This window comes from Lepisosteus oculatus, chromosome 2, assembly GCF_040954835.1.
Source record: "Lepisosteus oculatus isolate fLepOcu1 chromosome 2, fLepOcu1.hap2, whole genome shotgun sequence".
Taxonomy (NCBI): domain Eukaryota; kingdom Metazoa; phylum Chordata; class Actinopteri; order Semionotiformes; family Lepisosteidae; genus Lepisosteus; species Lepisosteus oculatus.
This window is the reverse complement of record NC_090697.1, coordinates 72,002,108-72,016,652: the sequence shown is the minus strand read 5'-3', so window position 1 is coordinate 72,016,652 and position 14,545 is coordinate 72,002,108. Positions and strand designations below refer to the sequence as shown.

The 14,545-nt window shown below is 38.7% G+C and overlaps 1 protein-coding gene across 2 annotated transcripts in view; it reads right to left on the bottom strand.

The window, feature by feature from the left end:
* Window positions 1-446: 446 nt before the first annotated feature.
* The window catches only part of inpp5l (inositol polyphosphate-5-phosphatase L), a 35,192-nt gene continuing 21,093 nt past the window's right edge, over window positions 447-14,545 (bottom strand). The window contains exons 6-16 of one of the 2 annotated variants that reach the window (XM_069182804.1): window positions 13,859-13,962; window positions 12,973-13,025; window positions 10,821-10,940; window positions 10,378-10,462; window positions 9,568-9,663; window positions 9,049-9,123; window positions 8,426-8,499; window positions 7,689-7,800; window positions 6,715-6,783; window positions 6,144-6,209; window positions 447-4,375 (exon numbers count right to left, since the gene is read on the bottom strand). In XM_069182804.1, coding sequence (XP_069038905.1) covers window positions 6,168-6,209; window positions 6,715-6,783; window positions 7,689-7,800; window positions 8,426-8,499; window positions 9,049-9,123; window positions 9,568-9,663; window positions 10,378-10,462; window positions 10,821-10,940; window positions 12,973-13,025; window positions 13,859-13,962 — 830 coding nt within the window. In that variant the 3' untranslated portion in view covers window positions 447-4,375; window positions 6,144-6,167. The remainder of the gene's footprint in view (window positions 4,376-6,143; window positions 6,210-6,714; window positions 6,784-7,688; window positions 7,801-8,425; window positions 8,500-9,048; window positions 9,124-9,567; window positions 9,664-10,377; window positions 10,463-10,820; window positions 10,941-12,972; window positions 13,026-13,858; window positions 13,963-14,545) is intronic. The other variant, XM_069182811.1, reaches the window with a different exon arrangement.

Genomic DNA, 14,545 nt, shown 5'->3' with positions numbered 1-14,545 from the left:
TTTGACTTGTACTGTATATGGAGTGGTTTTGGTAATGTGTCGACTACCACAGCGTAAATGTGGTATGGGGAGGGAAATCTGAGATTTACAACTCTAGAAGGTCATTAACTAGTACTTTCAGGCTCCTTGGTAAAGGTGTGCTATTTCTTAGACCTATTTGACACTGCTGTGTAATGTAAAGCTTTTTAGTAATATGAAATGTACAGTATTGATAATGTACTGTATTGCAGGGTTACTGATACTCTGACTAAATATTATGGATCTCAAGTTAATATACATAGTTCATAACCCTTAAACTAACATGTTGCTTCTCAAGTAAAGCTTTGTGAATGTATAGAAATAGAAAATAACAGTAGATCTACAGTACATGAAACAATCAAGATGAAGATGATCATTAACCAAGATGCCTACCAGGTTTCATAAATACACAAAAAAACAGAAACATCCAGCATCAATACAGTATTTAATGAACACAGTCTTACGACAAATTACAGTACAAATATATACAAGAAGAAAGTTAAATCCCACTCCTACAAGTCAAAATGTAAAAGGATTTGATCTGTTTAAATGCTGGGTAATTGCAAGTTACTGTATTTCCAACTCAATGTAAAGTGGATTTTCCTGAAATAAAAACATAAAAGATTTCGACATAAGAATAAATGCACACAGGCTGACTGCTTTCCTTTCATGATGCGGAAGCTCTCGAGCTGAAAAAACACACCTGTGCTCTCCTGAACACTTGCAGTTAGGCAGAGGAAAGCAGTAACTTGCCCAAGACACTAAAAAATTCACTTTGTGTACACACCGTGTATCTGCACTTTATGCAGATAAGGCTGATGACTTGCACCAGCCAAATCAGACAACTATTCATCTTTTCAAATTTTATAGCCATAGGGCTCCGATTCTGAAACATGCATATTTCAGCTTTTTTCTTAACACTATCGATCTAAATGACTAGCCCAGCGTCAACAGCCAAAAAACCCCCCATCACATTTACCACTTGCTTGTGGTAGCAAGTTTAATACATCATTTATTTTATTCCTACTCCATCGACAAAGTCTAACTTTGCTGTGCAAAACACTATGATCTACAGGATGCTTTCTTCTGGAATACCAGCTGTCTCCATTGTAAGGACGGAGAAGTGATTTCTAAATGTTTTTTAAAATATTATAACAGACACATTTACCGATAATTCAAAGCTTAAAATATATGTCATCACAGTATTGGGGACAGCAATTGTAGGAATGACATGTCAGAAAAGGTTTAGAACCGTTCCCAATTGTTGATGACCTATTTTCAAAAAATGTTTCAAATGAGAACTTCTAAAAGGCAAGATTAAGATTTCAAAAAGAGACTTCTGATATTCTTCTTTGAGCCGTTAAGTGCCATATTGCAATATTTAAATGTATGTTTGGCAGGTCTGTATTCTTAGATTTATAGAAGCCTTCATTGTAAGAGGAACTCTTCTAAATTCTGATTTGCTGTTACTTTACTTGGTAATCATGCAGGTTGTGCAATGGAGTTGAAAAACAGTAAAGGATAAATGGTCTTATCTATGGAATGCAGCTAATCTAGGCTTTGTTCTTTTTAAAAGGACTTGGAAAAGTCAAGATAGTCTTCAAAAAACAATTTAAAATATTTCAACAATCCCTGTAAACAGACAAATACAAATTTCCAAACACAGCACATATTATAACAGATTAAATAGTATAAATGTAGTGTTTTTAGTAAGAGATTGACTCTACTATTGCTTCCCATCTTGTGAAATTGTTGACTTCAAGGTCACTGACCACTAGTCCAGCCACTAAAACAATGTTGAGAGGCCACAACAGTCCCTCACTATTCGCTCCCCAGCACTATTGTCCAGGTCATCAGAACTACTGCATAACTGGGCTCCTGACTTGCATATTAACACTTACAATTGTAAGAATCATAAAAGGTCCTAGAATGAGCCAAAAACAAATATCTCAGCAAACCAAACCACTCAATTTCCAGATACACTCATCACCCTTCACTAAGGTACATGCACTGATGCAATCCACTACAGAATAACAAGAAAGCAACTATGTTGCAACTTTTTTCATAAGAAACTAAAACATTAATCTCAAGAATGCTGCACATATCCTGCAGAGGTTAAAACCCAATTACATGTCAGAAATGACACTAAATGAAATGAGAACAATGCACCTTTCAGTCTAATAGAGTAAACCCAAGATGTAAATTCTTTACCAGATTACACAACACATACTGTACAGGATCATAAAACAGGCTAAATGGCATTAAACCAGCGTCCAGTGTAAAAAAAAAAGACAACTCTCATACTTCCTCTGATTGCAAAAGAAGTGATTTCAAACTGCTGGAGATGCAAAGATTTAAAAAAACAGCATATGTTGAGTGCAGGAACTAAAAAAGTGTCCTTTATATTTTCCCTTTAGCACATTAATCTTTTCTGTTGCTCATCTACATCGACAGCTCTCATCGGAAATGCTGCTATTTTTTACTGGAATAATTAACTATAATACATCACATGAATTCCCAATCATGCGTCTTCCAAGACCAAAAAATATCCACCGTTGCAATTAAGCATGACAGAAATGGGAGGGAAATTTTAAGTGGCCTGGGGCTCAAGAGCAATTGTAAAAATGTCAATATATCACATTAAACTCCACATTACATTAAACCAGAATGGTATAGTGTAAGTCCTAAGAAACACAATTAAAATCACCCAAACTTTAACATACATTGTATATACAGTATAGTATGAAAATAAAGATTAAAATAGCTAACTTCCTGGTAGAAAAACTGATAAAAATGAAAGATCTCTAAGAAATCTTTTTGAGTTTAAATATTTTGGCTCCATGTACAGTAGCTTAGAGACATGCAGTGTGTGTATTTGCAGATGCTATTCAACATCATTGTTAATGCAGTCTAGATAATACCAGTGAAATAAGTGTAATGAAACAGCTAATAATGGTGGTGCTCCATGTAAACTTAGCTTTGAGTGCAGCTGTACTCCACTCTAATCCACTGCAGAAGGAACTTGGAACTAAAAACAATTCTGCACATAGTTCTGGCTTTCAATCTCCTGAAAATATAGCAATATACAGCAAGCCTTTCATATTATACACATGCAAATTGCTCATGTCATCACTTAACAGTCCTTTTTTGCACACGCTTTATAATTATAGCTCAGGTCCCAAAGTAATCAGCCCGCTAATTCCTCTCCTGGGACACAGTCAGAACCTCTAGCACTAATCAGGAATTGGGAGGGTGGGGGGAACTTAGTCTTTTAAAATTAAAGTTCCTACAAATAAGAACATCTCCATTTTCTCATTTACAAGTTTTGTGCAACAGTCATTAAGATGCAACTAGAGCAGGGAGTTCTGTCAGAAAGCAAGTCTAAACTGTATGGGCAGAAGGTCATTCCATGCTAAAAAGTGGAAAAAGAGTAAAACACTCCACCTGTGGAGTCTTTCTCAGCTGTGAAGAGAACGGGAATACATGGCAGACAAGAGGAGCAGGGAAAGTGAAAGAAATAAAACATGAGAATGGCACCTTCCTTGTTTCTGGTTTACTTTCCAACACACCAAAGAATTAACGTCTGCACGTTCCATCAAGGTGTCATGATATATGCAGCAGTTTTCAAGTCCTGGCTGTTTATCCAAATTAATGGTGACAACCGTCTGAGTGTTGATAGAGTATCGGTCACTGAAACGTCTGCCTTGCACCAAATTCTGGCTCAGTGGTCAACCATGAAACAGTGGAAAGTTACTGGTTCAATGAAAGGTCCATATTTCTGAAAGCCAGGATTTTATATTTGTTAGATCTTCATGTCAAATTGTAATGCTCTTTGACTATAGAATTACTGCATAATATAGTGAATACATAAATGATTATTTGAATTTCCCTCTGTGACATTTGTTGTTAATAGTATACACCTTTAGTCAGATAATGATACACTGTATTACACCAAAAGCAGTAAGTGTAGCTGCACAGACAGGACAGGCTAGACAATCAGTGCTTCTTGACTTCTCAGTCTAAGCAGCTTCTTACTGGTGTGTTTCATTTTTCTTGCAATTTTCCTTCTCCTGACAATTTAAAAAATCATAAAAAAAACAACAGATCAAAAAACATCACCAAAAAGCCGACCAACTTGTTTCATTCATGTCAGGATAACGGTAAAACGTGCTGGAGTGTGTGTGCTTCTGCAGAAAGAAAGAAAACCTGAGAAATGTCCATGGGATCCCAGCCAACGGGTTTTCTTGGTGATGCTGTGGAGACAGGAGTCACTTGTGAAACACTTTCCCTGTGGTGTAGCTGTTCCCTGTGTCTTCCCTTCTCCTGGTGCGTCTCTCTTTGACAGCTCTTGCTGGCACTGGATATGAAGACACGGGTCTTACAAGCGATAAACTGGTAACCAACAACAGATAATAGTGGAGTCTAAACGGCACTGGCAGTTGTTTTGCCCTCCAGGAAATTAAGGGTATGCAGATGTTTCTGCAGGATTCATTTTTAAATTACAGCATAAAAATGTTAGAACTGAAATCATTCTAGCATTTGATCTGTAACCTAATCATTTTCAGAACCTTCTCAGGCTGAACGGACAAAGAATTGTCTGCTCACGAGGTTGACCTTTTCTCTTGAAAATGTAGAAAAACTTTTTTCTTTGCAGTTGCATTCACCAGCAATGCCTTGCTCAGTTTGAACAAAAACTGCAACCTGAATTTTTTTTTCCCCCCAACAGGGACATTAGCCCTGGCTGATCTTTTAGCCCAATCATCAACATAATCATGGGGTTTCATGCATGAGGTTAAATAATATTCATCATTTTGGGCTAGGGTTTAGATTTAAAATCACCTTTGTCTTTATGCACTAAATATATTCAGAACTTCATATAGATACTGTGTCGTAAAGGATTGCATCAAACTGTTACAGTATGTCACCTATCTTGCTAGATTCCTGACTGAGCTATTTCTTATCAACTACGGTCATTAAGCTTTGCTTTTACAGCAGTACCTCTATTTGGTATGTAGTCTTATGCTGAACATACTGTACACAACATGAGAGTCTGAACCTAGATAGTGCAGAAGACTAAGGTATCCGACACTGCTTGTTTGTGTCTGTTGCTGTTTGTGCTTGTAGCCATTACTCTTATTCAATTAAACAGTCCCCTTCAGAGAAATTGCTCTTCAGAAAGCACTGTAGATTAAAGACAATTCAGATCCAAAAGAAATACATAATATTGTATGTAATCATTTGTAATTTAATATAATATTGTTATTAATAATTTGGCTGATGTTTTTAGTCTGAGCAACAAAGATTTTGTTAACTATGTCTTACTGTACATACACATACATAGCACTAATTTATACTAAGATAAATAATTATACTAATTTATGGCTGGAGCTGTATCCCCATGTGAGTCAGGTGGCCACAGCCTTAAACAACCCTGCTGCACTATCCAGATAAATGTAAATGTAGCCGATTTATAAAAATATTTTTGACTATTATTGAGTAAACCTCCCATGTCACTCGTTCCACTATTGAAGACGCACTCTTCTTGACCTAAACAGAATCCTGAATAACTCATAACTGTGAAGAGTGTAGCAAGTGTCTGCACTATGAATACAATACAAAATTGCATTTACAGTCTTATGAAACTGGTATTAAGCTCCTACAATATTTTAGAAGAGCTCTGGACTTTTATTCCATTAAATTTCTTAAATACTACAGCACCTTAATTTTGATAAATTAGGGTGCCTAAATGCAAAACTGTAAACCAAAGTAAACCAAACACTGCATTAGTAATAGATATGCCAATACATTATACCACATAATGAATTTTCTATCACCTGTAAAGCTGCACTTAATTAATGGACAGTCCCAGAGTGCATTCCAATGACACTGCATTTGATCCAGCTGCAGTTCTCTGCAGGGGCAGAGGGAATTCAATCCATACATTTCAGGAAATTGCTGATGGCCCTATTACATTATGCACCAGGGCAGTAGCATCCAGACACCACTAATTTATTTTTTCATTTGGACATTTTTTGGATTGCCAGCGTACTTGCACAGACACACAGGTTGTAAAAATAAGCCAGGCTTGGTGATAATCTATTCTGGCACTCTTCCTTGTATCTTACCTATCAAGAGAGTTGAGCTTCATTTCAGTATCCATCTGTTTTTAATGTGAAAAATAAGAAAACGGGCTGAAAAAAGAGAAATTGAAAGCGTCAGAATCTGCTGCCTGGACTGACACAGCAAACAGTGCAGGATCTTCAGTCTTTGGAGAAACAGTGTGAGAACTGCAGAGCTTCTGTACAGTACCAACAGGAAGATGGAAACACCTGACAACCACAGTGCTATGCCCTATACTTTCTTACCCTATATCAAAAACGTTTCCCCCACTGTATGTAAAATCAGGAATACTTGCAAAACAATTAGTAGATATTACTAAGAAAAATGTTGTAAGCAAAAGTATGGCACAAAATCTTTTTATCAAACATTAGCATTGCAGTAACAACCATGATTCAATTTCTTTTTTCCCCGTTTTAAGATAAGCCACATAACAATTAGGTCGTTTTCAACTCCAACAATTGTGTGGTGTTAGCACACCATACCACAAACTGATACTTGGTGCATTATGTCCTGAAAGCTTAAATCAGTTTTACATCATGAAATCGCTTATGATTTAAGCGCTCCGCCTACCATTACCTTGTGGTCCCCCATGCAGACATTAGGCCCCAGGGTGTTGTAGACCACACTGCTTTCCCCATCCTGAACCTGAGCAGAAGCACAGAAATGGCAAACTCATGTAGATGTGACTTTCAGAAGAAAGTAAGACAGACAACAAATGAGAGGCCATTCAGTCCATGTGGTCCGCTTGGTACTAAGTAGCTTATAGATCCAAGGACCTCAATCCAGCCATTTCTTGAAGGAAGCTAAAGTGCCAACTCTGATCACGTGGTTGGGTAGCTTCTTAAACACTCACACCTCTTTAGAACAAGAAGTGCATCCCATTCTCACCATAAAAAGCACTTCCACATTGTTTCCACTTGTGTCCTCTAGTTTGTGTTTCATTGTTCATTTTGAAGAAGTCCACTGCCTTTGGGGATTATATCGGGTCCCTTGACCTTCTTTCAACTACAGTACACATTGTATTTTTTGTTTTCTAAAACAAAAAAAAAACTACTCGCCAGATTATTCCAACAAAATCTTAACATTGAGACAGGCTCTTTGAAAGAGCCCATCCAGATGACAGGGTAGCCATGATGCAGCCCTGCTCTACTTAAACACTAGGTTGCCTCTCCAATGCCTCAATGTAAGAGCTAGAGGATAGACCTTGTAAATGGCGAGATGTGACGCAATGAGAGCTCTCTCGGTTAGTGCAAAAAATTCTCAGTTGCACAGTTCCAGTTCTCAAGGACAGAGTGAAGGGTCTACACTTTTCAAAATCCATTCAGCTAAGTGCTGGTACTTGGATTGCGCGACTTACGATATAATCTTTTATTTATGCCATTAACAACTGACGGCTTGCAAATTCCACTCCTTTTAAACTAGTTAGAAGTTTCGACCTCCATGTTTCAGCTAGCCCTGTAGTCTTTCATAGGCTCACAGTAACAGATCACCCAGAACCACTACACAGAAGCTCATGGGTCTCATAAAGCTGTATGAAATTTGCCACTCACCCTATGTATGATGTCACTGGCTGAATGAGACATGAGGATCCGGTCGCACCAGGAGGGGCATCTTGTGTTCATATACTGTGTGGGTTTAGTGTAGTCTTCGCTGTAGGGGTAGCTGCAAAGCCAAAAGAAAGTTGTTTCATTGGGGTTGTGAACAACTCCATGTAAACACTTTTTTTAAGGAGCTTGGGCAGGGTTCTAATCCTTCATCCACTTTCAAAATGATTGATTAACAACACAACAGATCAGGTGGAGAAGTGAGAAAGTAAAATCGCCAATTGAATCAATGTCTCACTTGAAACACAGCACTTCTTACAGCCCAGTATCCCTGGTCATCATAATGGAGAATTGTTTTGGAAATTCTGTTTCAGGGGGATGAGCGCCACCTACTGGTCCACCAACACCACAACACGTAGGTTGTTCTCATACCAGTACTGACCAGGCCATGCTTACCTTCTGAGATCTGAAAATCTCAGCTACAATGTTTACAGTGGCAATGTTTCTGAACCCAAGCAAATGGCCAAATCTGATTTTGTAGACATTTGCATATTTAAGAAAAAAGTGTTTTAATGAAGGCCATCAAAAGCTTTGTAGAATGGTTATTTTGGGCATCTTGTAGCACAATGCTTAAAAACTGTCCTTAAAGTTGTAGATAAGGTCTGGCTCACTGAAGCCTCCCAAGGCTTCTGTTGTGTCAATGGAATGAAGCCATCTCCCACACAGAGCATAACAGCGCTTACCTTGGAGGAAACAAAATGTCTTCCTCTGTGATGACGTCATGAAAGGCACTGATCTCCTTATCAAACTTTAAAAGCTGAAACATTGGGGGAAAATAAATCACGAAAATTAGCTTAGGAAGTCGGATCTACAGAGTCTGTACAAATTTGACACCAATGCAACCTACAAATCAGAAATAAATAATTTAATAAGAATTAAAAGGTTATAATAGTGGTAAATTAATCCAATAGAATATATCCTATTTGAATAGCTGACATTGTGTAGGCTGCTCTTTTAGTCTAGAAGTGTGATCTTTGTAATGATGGAGTGATAACAGTGTTCAGTTCTCAATTTAAAAACAAAGCCTAATGACAATGACAGTAGTTTATAAGAAACAGCTCAGTCAGGAATCTAGCAAGATAGGTGACATACTGTAACAGTCTGATGCCAGGTGCTTGATTATGATTTGACTGAGAGAATCAGTGAAATCCACATGGTCACTTCTGTCTTGATGATTCTCTGACAGCACCAGATCATTTACTTCTCATGGGGATTGACTGAGTAGACTGACTGTCAGAACTGCTGTGTGGGTTTGTGTTGGATCAAGGCTGTAAATCAGCATTAAGGTCTTTAGTGAGCCACTCACTCCTCTGCCATTGTCCTCTCTAAAGACAGCCTGGTGCAAGTACTCAAACAGCTTTGTCTCAATGTGCAGAAGAACCTGCAGCAGAAAGAAAAGCAGAACATGGGAATTATTGTTGCAATATTGATGCTATGCACCTAAAGCAGACTGTGAACTACTTTACAGAAAACCTCAAACTTCACAGCTTGCTAATTGCTTAATTTGTTTAGATCTTTAAGGGTTAAAGATTTTCTCTTTATCTTAGCCATCTTAGTGTAATTCTTGCATACTGTACATACTTTAGCATAACTTCAATTGCAAGTCTAAGGCAACTGCAAAAGTACAAATCAAGAATGTAATGAGATTTGAGTTATACAGTAAGCATATATAGTACCTTTGTCAGTGTAGGTCTATACCACTCATTCAGAGCCAAGTTAAATAGCATAGTAACCAATTTAATGAGTGCCGATAAACCTTTTTAAATGAATTTAAATGAACAGAAAGTCAGGAAAGCTTCCTTTGCAGAGGCTCAGAAACTTCTACCTTATGGTCATTGTCCTTCTCTTCACAGATGATCTTCTCCACCTCGTTGCTGCTATCCTTCTTCACTGTCTGAATATCAGCAGACCTGGACAGAGTCTGAAAAGAGCCAAGGTCATTAGCCGCAGCCTAACCAGAGCCTAGACCTCAAAGACTCAGCATAATCTTCTTTCAAAACAGTGTATGCACATCTCACAAACCTTAAACCTCTAGACAGAAGACCTTTAATAACATTTCTTTAATGAAGAATATTGTCTAATATTAAGATATGAAAGATATTCATGCCTTTCATTGTGGGGAAAAATACACTATAGAATGGACAATTTTTCTCACATACACTACTGTATACAGTATATAAGGGTGATTCATTTTAGAGACCGGTTCTTATCCCTCAATTATTTAACTGGGAAATCCCTACCGTAATCCACAAATACAGTACATTTTTCTTTTGCACTGGATAAACTGAATTCATACTGTTACAGGTTTCTAAGGTTCATTTTAAGAAGGAAGCTGACACCAGGCCTCGCTTTCTTTCCCTCTGCATCAATTTTGGTTGCCAGGGTAGCATGTGAGGTTCCAGGATCCTCGTGTTTCCTCACGGCATCAAACGGACACTCCAAAACGTGCCTGAAGGAGTGGTTCAAATGCACAGAACACTTTCTTCCAAATACCTGTCTGAGCTAATCTCTTTACTTAGGATGTGGCAACATTGCCACATGATATATGCAGGAATAAAGAATTTTACTGATGCGGCTTTAGACCATGCCCAATTTATTCATACTAAACTATGCAGTTTTATTCATAAAACAGCACCTGCACCAGGCTGAGTGTATCCAGTCTGAAATTGAAATCTCCAAACAAGAAGAATGGGAGAGGAGTATAGCTGCTGTCTGATACCCTGAAACAAAAAAAAGTTGTAAAAAATTGTCTGAAGTTGTGGTTGAAGAATTAGCATTGCAACAGTTGACATGGGTAATATACTTGTGCCTCTCACCAGAGATTGTGTGCAACCAAGCCAGTCGGGGTGCATTTTTAAAATGGCATCACTGAATAAACGACATGGAACATCTATGATCTGAATTATAATATGCCTGTTTGCAAATGTATTTAATTAATAAAAAAGATTTAGCTTAAAGAACAAACAAAAGATTTTACACAGATGTTTTCCTTACGGTGATAATTTACTTATGTTGACCTGCTTCAGGAATAAAATATTTGTTCCCAAGCAGCCATCAGATTGCAACTTGTCTGGTTACCTGTTGATGACATATCTCAGTGCCTTCTCCCTGTTGGCAGAGTAGACTGAAGGGCTTGAGTTACAGGCGATGAGGTTGGAGGCATCATGGAACAAGTGGACATTCACCAGCTCAAAGCCCCTTTAGAAGTAAACAATCTGCATTAGGCCTGACATGATGCACTGAAGAGGGTATGAATACAAAAGAACCTAAAAGGCCATATTGCCTAAACATTCTATGAACTCTTCAAGACTCTATGAGCTCTTGTTTTAATACACAGACTATCAAGTTATACTGTAGCTGCAATTAATTCACATTTATAAAGCAAATGACAATTTTTGCTGCAGGTGCACAACATGCTGTTTAACATTTGTCATCAACAGGGTTGATCAAAGGTTGTGTACTGCAAATGTCACAAGCTAATAGCTTGTGGCCACTGCTGGAAAGAACATAGGCTGTAGATCTGTGATGCATGTGTCTGTTCATTGGTTGTTGAGTTTTGGGTGTTCGACCCTTTATCCAAAGTCATCCTATTAACGTTCAGGGGCTCAGGCTGGCCATCCATGGCTTATTAACCGTCACATAATCATTGCAAGAGCAGCATGTTGTCCTGTTGGAATGTTGTCATGTTAGGATAGAGATCAGGGCAGCAAGCAAGCTCCCAGGACTTGATCCACATGGGGCCATGTGGTCAGCTCTTTAGTAACTAGACACTCCTGCCTACACTCTCACCATGCTTGAACCTCACCACTGATTGGTCTGTTGGACAAAATAATCAGCAAATTATTCTAAAAAATGTGCACCACGCTTGCCTGCTTCCTGTACTTGTGTAATGCACTAGGCTGGATTAAGAGGTTAAATCCTCTTTATCCCTTGTGGCCAATCAGCTCTCTTACTAAATGAGGTGATTTAATGCTAATGCAACAGACGAGGGGCCGATAAGTATGTCATGTTTGGTCATGAATGATCAATTAATCAAAATGACACTCAAAACATTTAATCAACATCCAAAATCCATATGCTTTATTTTTCTCAAAATATGCTGCAGATTGCTATTGTATGTTTCTTTTGGCGCTCAGTACTATTCCAATAACGTGCTTGGTCCAATTGCATCTATTCAACCATATTTGTTTTTAAATGTACTTTTCTGTACATTGTCTTCTTACACATACGCATTCTAAAAAGGACAGAAGTTAAAAACGAAGTGAAGGAAATCAAAAAATTTCCCCCGGACCCAAAACCCACATACAGTATTTATGGATGTTTTGCTTTTGAATGTTTTTTTTTTTATTATTGGTTTTCATTTTTCAAAACATCAGATATAAAGCAGGACACGGAAAACAATTTCCTACAGATGAATGCCACCGAAGGGGCCTCTCGGGCTCTAGCAAGCCTCGTACGCTTTCACTGCAGTTCCACTGGCCCAGCGAAACCTGCCAGGCCTGCTGATTGATGGGAACTTGTCTGTGAAAAGAAGCGTTCGTGGCCTCAGTGAGGGCAATGTCACTCACAGAAGGAAATATTAACGTGCATTTGCGCGCTGACATACTTTACAGTAGATACAGAGGCGAGTTAATAAAGCCCAAGTGAATCTCTGCAGATCACCGAGTTCACAGTTCTGGGTTGACCTTTCTCGGTGCCAATCAGCCAGTTGGGATACGATGGCTTACTGGAAAGCTGAGTGGTGTCAGAGTGCAAAGCAGGTAATATCACACAAATCCCATTTATCACTCTGGACAGGCATTCACTCTTTTACCTGCCACAGGGCACACAATTAATGTTCAACAAACAAGCCACCTCTATTTACCCAGTGAGTGCCCCCAGCACACTCCTGGGAATAAGCTATTTTCTTCCTGGTGCAAATGACCGGAGAAGAGCAAATAGTTACTATTATAGAGAGAAAACAGAGTGTGTTTGCTGACACATGTTCTCACTGGGTAGAGCAGAGATAACACATTGATTAAAAGAGATACCCATCTGTGTTGTGTTCATACTGTAGCTACAGCAAACCCAGCGCAGTGCTGTGCCAATAGCAGCCTGGGTTCGCCTTCGGGCACGCATGTAAAAGCCATTGACTGTGCTCCCAGCTGTGATTGCTTAATACCATTTAAATAACCTGGAGAAAGAATTTCATCAGCCTATACTAAACATATTGTTAACATTAATAACTTACTGATTGTGAATAATCCAGCGAGTTCTCATGTAGCCTTTCCTGGACCACTTGAACTGAAACGCAATAAAAAAAAAAACTAAATTCTTAATGTTACTCAAGAAATAAGTACATTCTCATACTCCCTGTATTGGAAACCACCTAATTTGTTGTTAATATTTGTTTTTTTTTAGTAATTCAAAGATCTTTTAAGATCTTTTCTTAAGCATTAGCAGATGAGCTAGATTTCCACACCGATCGTGGTCTGTGATTCATGGTTGTGACTAAGGAGCTACAGTATTTGCTGTTAAATATAGCTGTTTGAGTTTTTTTAACTTCTTTGATGGCAACTGCAATGACAATGGCACAATTACAGTATTTCATTGTGTGAAAGCAGGCAATGCAGCGAGGCAGTATAATTACCGACTCTGCACAGATGTGATTTTGTACAATAACACCCCACTGAGCTTGGTAAAACATGAGGCACTGATCCCACAGCCCAGGCAGATTTCAGGTCCCTCGTGCTGCTAATGCACCTTTACAAGAGACCTACGCCTCGGCGTTGTCATGCCCCAATTTCTTCACAGTGAAACTGGTACCTTGCTGTGACTATTGTTTTTACAAGTTCAAAGATGGAACCATGGATAAGCGATTTGTTCAGAAAATCAAGAGGACTTCAGGAACCCCATGCCATCATGTCAATAATGCCTTATGAGCATCTGCCATGTACTGTACCAGAGGGAAGATTGATACGTGGTTGGGCCTCTGAATAATGACCTTAACTGTATTTCCGTCATTAATGCCCTGATAAGTCGGAGCAACCTGTGTCTGGTAAGCCTCTCCACTAAACAGGAGCCTAGAAGCAACGGCCAAGATCACTATCAACTTCCTGCTTGCTGTGCACACTCACGTCAGGCCAGAAATTCTTTGGAAATTTTTCTTTTTCCACCGTGGTGACCCCATCCAGAGAGCTGAGATATTTGTTCTGTCCAGAGATGGCTTTAAAATCTTTCACTGGAGGAAGGGGAAAAAAAAAAGAGTACAAAAAGCAAAATCAATAGACTCATCTCCACAGCACATGTGATGAGATCCATAATACAGCAATTAGACAATGTTGGTTTTCTCTGTATGTCCTGTTGTACACGAAACCCCGACAGGGACTGTAATGTTTATGGTTCTTCCATTTTGTCCTCCGTCAGGAACAAAGGAGAACTTGTTTTTTTTTTCTGCACACAGTCATAAAAAACATCCCCAATCTACTCTACAAATGTACCTACATTTCACTGCACTGAAGGGACTCTGCAGGTCAGTCAACCAGTTCATCAGTCCTTGACATTACCTCTGGACTGTACTGTACCTTAGACACAGAGCAGCAATACTCCCATCTGTCCCCAGGTCAGCCTTACACCTGAGGCTGAGTTGATCTTATGAGGTCATTATGAAGCTTTTAATGCATTAATGCTTGATGAAACAAAAACTAAATTGGTCTTGAATATTTTTAATTTAAACTTTAGATCTCTTTGTTTTCTGTTGCAAATATCCACTTAAGAATGAGCATTGGCCTAAATCCCACAGACTCCTACAGGGGGCAGTAATA